Source organism: Bufo gargarizans, chromosome 5 (assembly GCF_014858855.1).
Source record: "Bufo gargarizans isolate SCDJY-AF-19 chromosome 5, ASM1485885v1, whole genome shotgun sequence".
Taxonomy (NCBI): domain Eukaryota; kingdom Metazoa; phylum Chordata; class Amphibia; order Anura; family Bufonidae; genus Bufo; species Bufo gargarizans.
The window spans coordinates 318,187,094-318,200,293 of record NC_058084.1 but is presented as its reverse complement, the minus strand read 5'-3'; the positions used below and the strand labels follow the sequence as shown (position 1 = coordinate 318,200,293).

Here is a 13,200-nt window from a genome sequence, read left to right as displayed (position 1 = left end):
GTCACTCTTGTTCAAAGGTTGTCCCAGGTATTGCAGGTTGATCCCAATCAATTGATCTACAATGAAGTTTATAATTTTCCCTTGGCAGTTTTCTAGAGTAAAAAAAGTTGCAAACCCTGTGTTTGCAAGTTTTTAAATGCCATTGCATCTAAATCTAGTTGCAAGTAGCGTTTCTATACCACCATCGCAATTTTTTTTATGAAAGGGGGAGTGGCAATAATGAGAAAGGGGCAGGGGCAGTGGCCCCAGCACATTTATGTTCTTTTGCGCCAATTTTCGGGTGTAAAATATAAAAAATATGTCAGCCTTGATCCAAAAATTAGGTGCATCCTCCAGCAGTGCAGGGGATATCATAGACCGGCGTAAAACGCTGACCAATAATGAACCCCCCTCCCACAGTGCATGGACAACAGTGGCACTGTCCCAACATAATGAAGGTTTTCTTCTTTAGTTTTTTTCTTGGTAAGGGAGGGTTAGAATAGATCTGTTATGACTGGACTGGTCCTTATTTTTTGCTATTTATGCCAACAGTATCTGATGAGTGCCAACCACACTAGAAGTTTTAAAAAAAATTGATGAAAATAAAAAATAAAATGCCACTGTGGGCAGAGTAAAGGCTTCATTCAGCATCACAGAACTACATTGTCTTGAGTTTTATTATAATTTTTTTATCTGCGTTCAACAATGGCAGATTTTTTTAAATTCATTTTTGATTAACAATATAATGATACAACTAGAACTGCTACCAGCAGAGGGCACTGCGGTTTGGAACTATATATGGTCTTTTTAATGATAGCAAAATACTGTGAGCTCAAAATGAATCAGTGCCCTAACTTCTTACCACCATTGCCAGTATCTCTAGTAAATGGATATTTAAAGTTATTTTCCCACTTGTCTACCCAAAAAGTTCTATCTGTGTCTTCTGTATGTGTACTTATAGCACTTGGACATTAGCCTGCCCCTTTTAAATGATCCATGGCAATATTTTCTGACTTACAAAATGTATAATTATTTGTATAAAAATGTATTCAAGTGATTAAACCTTCTTTGTAAAGTTCATGATCGTTTGCATGCAAATATATCCAGAGAACAATGATTATGCCGTTGTATTTATGCTTAAAAAGGGCAAATTTGTATTATCTTTTTTTAAGTTCTGTTTGTACATGTAAAGCTGGGCACTCTATAATATAGAGAAGAAAACGTCTGATTGCACCATAATTTGACGTTCATATGCTTGATAAGACAAAAATACTATGGTTGTCTTTATGAGAAAATCCCTTTAACTGTGAAGGGAAGTAAAAATAGCTTTAAAATATTGAGAAATCTAGTAATAAGCAAACTGCATGCACAAAAGGATAAGTCGACGCTCCTGGGCCTCAATGCAAAATCTTTCATATGCATAATATTGGTGTCTTCTCATGTGGCAAAGGGGCCTTTGGGCTCCCAGATGCAGATGCTACAATTGCACCCCCTCCTCCACTGTCTATAACATAGGCATTGGATCTTTCATTTTTTACATTATGCAACCTGAAACAATGTCCATGAGATTGACCTCCTGTTGCAGCAGCAGATTTCCCATGTTGTACGGGACTTCTAAGTAGGTCCTACATAATCATTCCACAACATTTATGTAGAACAGGGTTTAGTAGGGGAGGTTACAGACTGGGTAATAGGAACAATCCTATTACACCTTGCTGCACTGACTGGGCACCCAAATTACCATTATACAGCTCTGTAATTCCAGCAAACCGTTCTTGTTATTGGTGTTACAGCCATTAACAGAGTTTATTACAAGGAAATATTTCTACGTCTTATTTGGCCTTGTGCAGTGCAGTTATATGTTCTAAAGCAGTGTTTCCCAACCAGTGTGCCTCCAGCTGTTGCAAAACTACAACTCCCAGCATGCCTGAACAGCCTTTGGCTGTGCGGGCATGCTGGGAGTTGTAATTTTGCAACAGCTGGAGGCACACTGGTTGGGAAACACTGTTCTAAAGCATTTTTTGGCTTGTATTAGTGGGAAAGAAAAGGCTTATTAGCTGTTGTGTGGTGAAGTGCTAAAATTACAGCCCTTTTTGTCGTGTATTAGTGGCAAAAGAAAAATATATTTGCCGTTCAGCGGTGCAGTTATATGTTCTACAGCAGGCATGTCCAAACTGCGGCCCTCCAGCTGTTGCAAAACTACAACTTCCAGCATACCTGGGTAGCTTACAGCTATTAGGGCATGCTGGGAGTTGTAGTTTTGCAACAGCTGGAGGGCCGCAGTTTGGACATGCCTGTTCTACAGCCTTGTATGGCGTGTATTAGTGGAAACAATGGTCAGTGGTGCAGTTATATGTTCTTAAGCCCTTTTTCTTGTGTATTAGTGGCAAAATAAAAATATTTTTGCCGATCATCTGTGCAGTTATATTTTCTAAAGCCTTTTGTGGCATGTACTAGTGGCAAAAGAAAAATATATTTGTCGTTCAGCGGTGCAGTTATATGTTCTAAAGCCTTTTGTGGCATTTATTATTGGCAAAAGAAATATATAATTGTCGTTCAGCGGTGCAGTTATATGTTCTAAAGCCTTTTGTGGCGTGTATTAGTGGCAAAAGAAAAATATATTTGCTGTTCAGCAGTGCAGTTATATTCTAAAGCCCTTTTTATCATGTAATAGTGGCAAAATAAATATATATTTGTTGTTTAGCAGTGCAGTTATATGTTCTAAAGCCTTTTGTCGCATGTATTAGTGGCAAAAGAAAAAAATATTTGCCATTCAGCTGTGCAGTTTTATGCTCTAAAGCCTTTTTTGTCATGTAATACTGACAAAATAAAAATATATTTGCCATTCAGCGGTGCAGTTATATGTTCTAAAGCCTTTTGTGGTGTGTATTAGTGGCAAAAGTAAAATATATTTGCCGTTCAGCGGTACAGTTATATGTACTAAAGACCTTTTTTGTGTGTATTAGGCCTCATGCACACGACCGTTGTGTGCATCCGTGTCCGTTGTTCCATTTTCCGTGATTTTCTGCGGACCCATTGACTTTCAATGGGTCAGTTGAAAATTCGGAAAATGCACCGTTTGTCATCATCGTCCGTGATTCGTGTTTCCTGTCCTGTCATGACCTGTCCTATTTTTTTGACGAACAACGGTTCGCGGACCCATTCAAGTCAATGGGTCCGTGAAAAAACACGGAGGCACACAAGATTGTCATCCGCGTCCGTGATCCGTGTCCGTTTTTTGCCTATCATTTTCAAGGCAAACTTGACTTAGATTGTTTTTTCACTTTTCTGGTCTGGTGATCCTCCAAAAATCAAGGAAGACACACGGAAGAAAAAACGGACATGGATCATGGAACAACGGAACCCCGTTTTGTGGACCGTGAAAAAATACTGTCGTGTGCATTAGGCCTTAGTGTGAAAAAAAGGGCTTATTAGCCGTTGTGTGGTGAAGTGAGAAAATTACTGACTTTTTTGCGGTGTTTTAATTTCCTTTTTATTTATTTGTTTGATCTAACAGTGTCAGACAGAGAAGTGCCAGGTCCTGCACAGGGGGCTGGCAGAGGCCTAAATGTTTCTGGCGCAGGCAGAGGTCGCAGCAGAGTAAGGGGCCGTGGCAGCAGGGGTCACTTCGAGAGGCCTGAGCTCCCAGTGTCAGCTAGCAGTCGTGTCTTGACCAGCAACCCAGCGGTTCTTGAATGGTTAACTCAATCTTCAACTTTGTCGCAAATGACATCAGACATCCCCAGCCAAGAGTTGGTGGGTTTGTCAGACACAACCTTTAGTTGGCATGGCCCGGGAGCAGGCCCTGTGCCCTCATCTGTCCTCAACCTGCCTCTGTCCTTTTCTGTTCCCTCAGCCAGAGAAGTATTGTATGCTGTGGGCTCAGCTCCACTATACAGTGAGGACAAGCTACTAGAAGACAGTCAGCAGCTACTGGCAAGCCAAGATGTGGAGAAGACATCAGCCGCTTCCTCCAATAGGCGGGCAAGTAGTGATAAGGAGAGTGGTGTGGGATCTGGTGTTGCAAGCGGTCAGGCTCCACCACCTCAGCCGAAGGGAGCTGTCTATCCTTCCCATCATCTGCTGTTCCTGATGCTCCTCCTCCTCTCCCTCCTACTCCTCATCAGTCATTCCGTCAGCAATCGATCAACAAAGTTATTGCCAAGAGACAACAGTATACGTGTACTCATTCAATGGCGCAGAAGCTGAACGTGCTCCTGTCCAAGTTGTTGGTGCTGCAGTCCCTCCCTTTCCAAGTAGTGGACCTTGGAAAGGGAGGGACCTTTCAGAGAACTGATGGCTTGTGCCGAGCAGAGGTGCAGAGTCCCAAGCCGTCATTTCTTTGCCAAAGTACCAGCCCTGCTCACACATGTAGAACAGAAGGTGGGCTAGTCCTTGAGCCGGTCAGTGTCTGCCAAAGTGCACGGCAGCGCTGACGTGTGAAGCTATAACTACGGTCAGGGACAATACATGTCCTTTACGACCCACTGGGCGAATGTGGTTCCTGCACAGCCACACTAGCAACTTGGCCAGGTGATGCCACTTCCTCCTACACGTTTTTACACCGTTGGTCCTGCGACAATGTCCGTCTCTGCCTCCTCATCCTCCACCGTGTCCTCAGCCTCCACTGCAGGGACAATTCACAGGGCCCCTCCAGCATACCACATGTGCAGGGCATGGCAGTGCCACGCTGTTCTGCACCTCGTTTGTCTGGGCGAACTGAGTCCCACAGGGGAGGAACTGCTCCGTGTCCTTCATCAAGAAATAGAATCCTGGCTTTCTCTGCGACAACTCAAAATCGGAACTATTATGACCAACAACGGGAAGAACATGGTGTCGGCGCTGCATCAAGAAGGGCTGGGCCATGCAACCTGCATGGCACAGGTGTTCAATCTGGTTGTCAAGCGGTTCCTGAAGTTTTCCACCCATCTGCAAGACATCCTAAAAATGGCCAGGAAACTTTGCATGCACTTCAGCCACTTGTACACTGCAAAGCACACCCTCCTTGAGCTGCAGCGGCAGAACGGCATCCCCCAAACCGTTGGAATTCCTTTATATGTTGAACCAACTATATGAACATTAGAAAGGCCAGAAACTATTTCTTGATGATCCAAGCGTACAGGAGTACTCCCCTGTGTAACTTCGATGTCAGCCAGTGGCAGCTCATGCATGACAACTGCCATTTGCTGAGGCCCTTTGAAAAGGCCACGTTATTTGTCAGTCGCCAGGACTATGGGATGAACAATGTCCTTCCATTGCTTCATGTCCTGGAACAGATGCTGGTAAATCTGGCTGGTTAGGGGACTGGAGACGTGGCGCCTAGATCTCATAACCACATGAGCCCTGCGGGGGCTGAACTGCAGGAGGAGGAGGACATTGGAGCACAAAAATGTCTAGAGAAATGGGTGATTTTTATACACAGGTGACTGGAGAGGTGAAGCAGGAGCAGTGAGAGGAGCTACAGGGCAATGAGGAAGAGGAGGCAGAGGACCCAGACACACAGTGGCAGTATGCAATGGAGATGGAGGCAGGGAGTCCCTCCAAGTCACTTGCACAAATGGCCCGCTGCATGCTCAGTTGCTTGGGTAGTGACAGCCGAATTTTCACCATTCGGAAGAGGGATGACTTCTGGCTCTCCACCTTATTACTGGTCCAAAATGGGGGCTTTTTTTACACCCACTGAGGGCAAGGACAAACTTAAGAGACATCCTCTGTAGTCAGTTGGCTGCTGCCTATCTGCGTCATCGTCCATCCTCTTGCAGGTCTGACCAGGGGGGCCCGCTGCGCTCACATTCCACTGCCATGGCTGCTGAGCAGGGGTGGGGTGGAAGGAGCAGTACCAGCTCCATCAGAAGCAGCCTGAGTCTACAGTCGCTGATGAGCAACTTTCTTCACCCGCATAGTGAAGAAACTACTCACCAACAGCTAGACATAGAGCAGGACCTGAACCAGCAGGTGGTGTCATACTTGGACAGCACCCTGTCACCCCACATTGAAGATCCGCTGGACTACTGGGCAGCCAAACTGGATTTGTGGCCGCAACTGACCGAGTTTGCCCTGGAAAAGCTGTCCTGCCCGGCCAGTATTGTGGCATCAGAGAGGGTGTTTAGTGCAGCGGGGGCCAAATTTACCCCAAGACGAACTTGCCCAAAATGTGGACAGACTGACCTTTGTCAAGATGAATCAGGCGTGGATCAGCCAGGATTTCCACCCACCATTGCCTGATGCATCAGACTAGATCATCCATGGTGCCACACCAACACTTTGACAAAAGAGACAGTTTTTTTTATGGCTACTTGCCTCAGCTACTATTCTGATGCTGCCACCCGCCTGATGCCACACATCTGATGCTAAGTGCTCCATCTTTCACCCACCATCATCAGCAGGTACTGTTATTGCCACCCAACTCCCTACTCTGTCACCTGATCACTCTGTTGTCTCCTGATGCTGCTGCCATCTCCACACTTTGTCACCTTGCCACTCTGTGGTCTCCTTATGCTGCTGCCACCTCCACACTATGTTGCCTTGCCACTATGTGGTCTCCTCATGCTGTTGCCACCTCCACACTATGTAATCTTGCCATGCTGTGGTCTCCTCATGCTGCTGCCACCTCCACACTATGTTACCTTGCCACTCTGTGGCCTCCTGATGCTCCTGCCACCTCCACATTCTGTCACCGGGTCACTCTGTGGTATCCTCGTGCTGTTGCCACCTCCACACTATACCACCTTGCCACTCTGTGGCCACCTGATGCTGCTGCCACCTCCACACTATGTCACTGGGTCACTCTGTGGTATCCTCATTTTGCTGCCACCTCCACACTATGTCACCTTGCCACTCTGTGGCCTCCTGATGCTGCAACCACCTCCACACTCTGTCATTGTGCCACTCTGTGGCCTCCTGACGCTGCTGCTTCCACCTCACCACTATGTCATAGGGCCACTCTGGGACTTCTCATGCTGTTCCCACCCTCCTCACTTCATGACTGGGTCACTATTTTTCCTTTTGGCTTGGCTGACATGATCATTTATTTGACCCTTCTTCTGATCTGTCAGAAGGAAGGAAAAATGAGATTCACAACAGATCCTGTTTGTGTAGCAGCTGTAAGGCCTTTATGGTCCCATCAGAATTGGCTTGTGATTTGTTAGCCAAAAGCAGGAGTAGATACAAAACACAGAAGACATGCAAATATTCCATTCACGTGTCATCTTTGTTTTGTATCCACTCCTTTATTTTATTTGCATTAGCAATACTGATGGATTACTGACCAGATGCTGACCGAGTGAAGACGGATGCTCCACAGACAGGATCCACTTTTTTGGGGGTTATTGTTCTGACGGATCAGAGGAAGGGCAAAATAATCAGTGACGTCAACAGAAATTTACTGCTAACACCCTCTCCACTCTGTTGTGGGGCTCTACTTGTATAAGCATTTAATAGAACAGGTTCTTTAGACATCTATGTGGAATCAGCTGACTACTGTGTAAAAGGAGTGTGCTATTTCTTGGTGCTAACATCGACCTGTAAGGCTGAGTTCACACTTGAGTTATATGGTTAGTTTTGGCCCCGTGACTGCCCAAATAAGTGAAGTGTGCAGTGATTCTAAGAGCGACACCTGTCATCTGCATGTCATACGGACTCAGTACTATTTCACTACCACAGCAGACTCCCTATGCGTGTTACAGCAAGGCACAGTGTTCTACACCACTATAAAGGCTCACTGCAGCCAGGAAATAGCCTTTTTTTTTCATCGCGATTCGCCGTGAATAAATTTGGATCGAACTGAATTTTTTTCTGAAAATTTGGCGAACCGGCCGACAGGCCACTCCAATGGAGAACCAATGTGTTTTCTCTGTTGTGGGCAGAATTTACATTGTTCTGCGCATTCTGCAAATCCGGATGTTCTCTCAAGCTACATTGTGTTGCAAATGAAAAAATAAATTATATTGGGTCCAGTACAGAACAAAGTTTATTCTTCTGCATGCAAAGGGGAAAACATACTGCTAATGCACTGGAGAAGACTGTTGATGATGGTGGAGGCATTATTCATGTAAAGCAACAGAATAGGGGCTGGCTTAGAGCTGATTCACAAGGACACTAGTGGACACTTGAGACCTAATTAACCATCTGCCTCCTAAGTTTTTTAAACTGTGGTGGTTTATAAGTAAGGCTACTTTCACATCTGCGCTTTCCCTTTCCACTATTGAGATCAGTCATAGGATCTTAAGAGCAGGGAAAATGCTTCCATTTTGTCCCCATTCATTGTCAATGGGGACAAAACTGAACTGAACAAAACAGAGTGCACCAGAATGCATTCCCTTCCAATTGGTTGTGTCCCCATCGCGGACAGAATAAAGCTGCAAGCAGCGTTTTTCTGTCCGCGATGTAGTGCGGAGCAAGAAGGATCTGTCATGACTCACAATGTAAATCAATGGGGACGAATCCGTTTTCTCAGACTTTTAGTGGTGTTCATGACGGATCCGTCTTGGCTATTTTAAAGATAATACAACAGGATCTGTTCATAACGGATGCGAATGGTTGTATTGTCATGACGGAAGCGTTTTGGCTAATCCATGACGGATCTAGCAAAAACGTTGATATGAAAGTAGCCTAAATCTGTTGACCAGTTTCATATTTCCCATAGACCTTTAGCTAACATCTGGAGCTGGCATTTATACTACAAAAGTGATGCAAAAAATTCAGAAATAATTGCAAATTAATGCCACTAAAACTACTTGTGAAAGCACACTTATAGCAAGAATTTAGATGAATGATTTCCAATAAATATTCCCACAGTGGGACTAATATGGGTGATGTGTGAGCAGAGCAATGTAGCATCTATGAATATCTAGTTTATTAGTCACAAAACTATGCTTTCATCTTGCAGTCCTGCGATGTCTTGGAATTCCTGCACGGCTTGTTACCAATTATTTTTCTGCCCATGACAAGGATGCCAATCTGCAAAGTGATGTCTATCTAGATGAAGATGGTAAAACTAACACCACACTTACAAAGGACAGCATCTGGTAGGTTGGATGGTCTGTATATGTATCCTGGTCTTAAAGGGGTTTTCTAAGATTAAACTGATGACCTATCCTCTGGGAAAAAAAGTCCTTGTGCATCCATACAAACTATTATCCAGCAGCAATTCCACAAATGGTATTGGCCTCATTATGCTTACAACATACACAAATACAGTACAATACATTTCTATCAGAGTGCGGTCCAAAATAAATAGAGCATTTCTCACTGTGCCCAATGTGCCTCACCTGCTTCCATCACATCTTTCCAAGGTAATATGACCCCCCCCCCCCCAGAGTGGTGACACATATCTTTCCCATCATCAACATTCCCCACCAGCAAACAGCTATGTCCAGGGCCTGTGTACATGGGGCATTTCAACCACCAGTATATTTTTGAAGTACCCACACTGTTGTTTCCTCAGTGGTACCAAGCCACCATTAGCATATTATCTTGCTGGCACCTCACATCTGCTTAAAGGTGCAATACACGTAGTGTATCTAACATGCAGACATGGCATGCTTAAATGCGCATGCAATAAACCATAACATTTGTATGGTGTTCTCCTCAGTAATTTTGCATGTTGCAATCACTTAAAGGGGTTTTTATGAGATTTTGATACTGATGACCTATCCGCTGTGCTTGGTAAGCTGTGAGAAGGCTGCAGCGCTCACAGGAGCACCAGTGCCTTCTCAAACAGCTTATCTGCGGGGTCCCGAGTGTCGGACCTCCACTGATCAGATAATCACCTATCCAGAGGATAGGTCATAAGTATCAAAATCTCGGAAAACCCCTTTAACGGTTCAACAGTTGTCACCTAAAAAAGGTTTTTTTAGCAGCAGGTTTAACCGTAAAGGTAACAGTTTCTTTGTAAAAAGGGGTGCACTTGTGTTTCAGCCCTCTTACTTGAGCAGAATGACGATGAAGATACAGATTAGAAGTACTTCAGGAGTGTTTAAAGGGGAGCTGTTACCACAAAATGCAATGCAATATGAAAGCACCATGTTATAGAGCAGGAAAAGCTGAATGGATTGATCTATATTTTTTGTGGGAAAAGATTCAGTAAAAACTATCATTTATACATTTATACATCTTTGGATTTTAGTAGCCTAGTGAACAGCTATTGGTACAGGAGGGAGGGATTATCAGAGATTGATAGTATTGTGTGTATAAGTGTACATACAGCGAGAGCTATCAGTTACCGATAACACCTCCTCCCTGTACCAAAAGCAAGGATATAAATAATAGGAAATAAAAATTACAGGTTTTACTAAATCATTTCCCAAAAAAATATATATCAATCTGTTCGGCATCATCTGCTGTATATTTGTCACGTTCGGGTGTGGGAGGGAAACACCACACGAACATAGGAGGGAAAGGGGTGAGGGAAAAAGGCCTGGAAACTAGGGAAATGAGATGGACACCTCCTAGTAAAACCCTAATCAAAGTCCTGACTAACTACCAGTATGAACAGACCCCAGAGGAAGGTGAGTTCATACACTGTATACCTAGTGTCCTAAATCACCCTATAGGACCCTGGTACTAATGTCAGGACTGAGACAACCTGTTCCTCCAAAAGGAAGAGCAAACAGCAGTCTCCATCAGGCCTTAATACAAATGAAAGGGAAATGCAACACACAAAATAACCCAAACAAATTACAAAAGGGAAAGAAAATACTTTACTTCAAGTGGCTATGGCAGCATCAGGAACTCAGCCAAGATCCACACACCAGCTATCCACAACTCCAACAGAAGCTATAAACCGCATAGCATAGTGGGAGAAACGACAATAATTAGAGAAGGTTAAATGACCATAATAGCCACACCTGGGGAAAGAAGGTGTGGCAAGCACCAGAAACAACACAGCCGTCATTTGATCCAAACGGAAAACATGTCAGATCAAACCACGTGTTGCCAGTCTCACCGATCTCCTGCCACCTGTCGCAGGAACGTCCGTGACAATATCATAGTGCTGGCAGATTGCATTGCATTTTGTAGTGATGGTTCCTCTTTTAATAGATTAAATAGGTTGTGTTGTAGTTTCCATTTACTGTATAAAGGAAGCCACAAAGCATTGTCGGATACATTGCATGATATATGTCAACAGTGCCTAATGTACTCTGTTGATTTACAGTGGGATCCAGAGGGTTCTGTTGGGAATCCACTATTTATAATAACGCTGCATGCAGTGGCACACTTCTTGCCAAATGTGACATCACTGCCAACAAAAGACAGTGTGAACAGAGCTTTAGACCCCTTTTTATGTTGTCTACGACTGTCCTCAGTAAAGTGGAACTTGTTAACTTTTCTTTACTCAAAACAAATCTCAACAGCATTTTTGAAGATGCAAGATACATATCACTTGTATAAATGAAACCTATGTACTTTGCTCATGCGAAATAATTGTTCTTTCCCTCAATGGAGAACATCTTATTATATTCCATCTCATGCATTCTGAAGAGTCATTTTTGAGCAAAGCAGTGTTCTTGGACTGTTTAAAAAATGCAAGATTTGTGGATAGGTTTCCTTGAATAATTCTTTTCGTATGCTTGTGCCTCATTATATTTCTCCATTGACAAGTTTTCCTTGATCCGAGATTTTATTCTTGCTTTGAAATGGCTTGTTAGACAAGCTTTAGATCCTCTCGGCTTCTTACAGTTTCTGTTTTTGCCCATTATTAATGAAATGGTCAGAGTTTAACTATTATGTTCTTTTTTTTTAACTGACATTTTATTGCTGGTAAAAAATTTCAGATCAGGGATGCAAATCAGTTTCTTCACACTTGGCAGGTAGCAGATTATTTAGAAAAAGCAAAATTAAGCAGACCTTGTAATGGAATCTTTCATACATGAAAGCTTCATCTTTCATAACCCTTTCCCTTCCCCCTTTTTGATTTAAGAGAACTATGATTTGCTTTACGTCTTGCTGTAAAAATATATAAAACCCTAAATCTAAAAGGGGCCCTATACCCATAAAATTAAAAAGGACATCCTATACTAACCTCTGCCCTTTGTATGCATAATTGCAGTGGTGATATGCAGGTACATGGTAAGTGAGCCCAGCAGCCAATCACTGTCCTCAGTGGTATACTGTGCAAAACACCTGAGGACAGTGATGGGCTACAGCGGCCATGTGCCCTATTACATGTCACTGGAGCTGCAACTCAGAAAACCCCTTCAACACCATATAATAATCTAAATTTGTAGTTTAATATTATATGGTTTACTATGGTGAAGGGGTTAACAACAGTGAGCAAGAAAGAACATATAATTTAATTTGATGTTTTCTAATTTGGGCCAGAATTCTTTATAGTGCAGTGTGTTCTGTTTTTCTGGTACAGAGCCCCCCCTAATAAATAATTTTTTTTTTCTTTTACACAGTCATTCAGTGGAATGATAAGATTCTGTCTTTGTGTAGCTGCCACTAGAGGGAGCTCAATGCATAGGGATTTATATAGCTCCAGCTGAACTGAATAATAAATCATTTAGCTGTGAAATCCTCCAAGGGGGTTTCTCAGGTTCTAGGAAACTCTTTGAGTTTACAAAAAATGAAGCAACACAGTAAATAGTCATGATTAAAAGGATCCTAAGATCTATGCAGACCTATGTGTCTCCATGGCTGCAGGTTACACACAAAACCTAGCTTAGCCTGTTTCTGCAGTGATGCATTCCTCATTTCAATGTCTCTAATTCTTGCTAATCTACAGTCTACTTATTAAGGAAATGTGTTGTGCATAAGTCAGAAATCATTCTCTAAAACTGATTTACACTTACCGCAATGTTCCACATGAAATCTAATATACAGTAATACAAAAGGAGAGCTTATGGCCTTTATATTTCCGAAAGAAATGGTTCAGAACAAAGGTCAACCTGAAGTCATCATCAAAAACACATTTATTTAGGAACATTTATGAAAGGTTTCACACCACTATTGAGGGGGGGGGAAAGTGCATACCATAATTGAACAATAATTTATGTTGTTTTAAGTTTATCAGCACTTTATAGCCATCTGGATTTATTATAGCTTTCACCAGAAAATGGTGTAAGTTATATTTGAAGTCCAGGCCAGTCTGTAGCTGGCATGGACTTCAGTATCTGGTTCATGGCAGGGATGACATGAGCCTAATTTATTAATTTATTAATATTGGCTGGCTTATTTTGAGACAGATTTTTATGCCAGAATTGTGGTACAATTTTGGCA

At 43.0% G+C, this 13,200-nt stretch overlaps 1 protein-coding gene across 3 annotated transcripts in view; it reads left to right on the top strand.

Annotated features, from left to right (window-relative positions):
* F13A1 (coagulation factor XIII A chain) overlaps nucleotides 1-13,200 on the top strand; it is a 186,183-nt gene that overhangs the window by 100,345 nt on the left and 72,638 nt on the right. For all 3 annotated transcript variants that reach the window (XM_044294621.1, XM_044294619.1, XM_044294620.1), the window contains exon 8: nucleotides 8,867-9,005. In XM_044294621.1, the coding sequence (XP_044150556.1) occupies nucleotides 8,867-9,005 (139 nt within the window). The remainder of the gene's footprint in view (nucleotides 1-8,866; nucleotides 9,006-13,200) is intronic.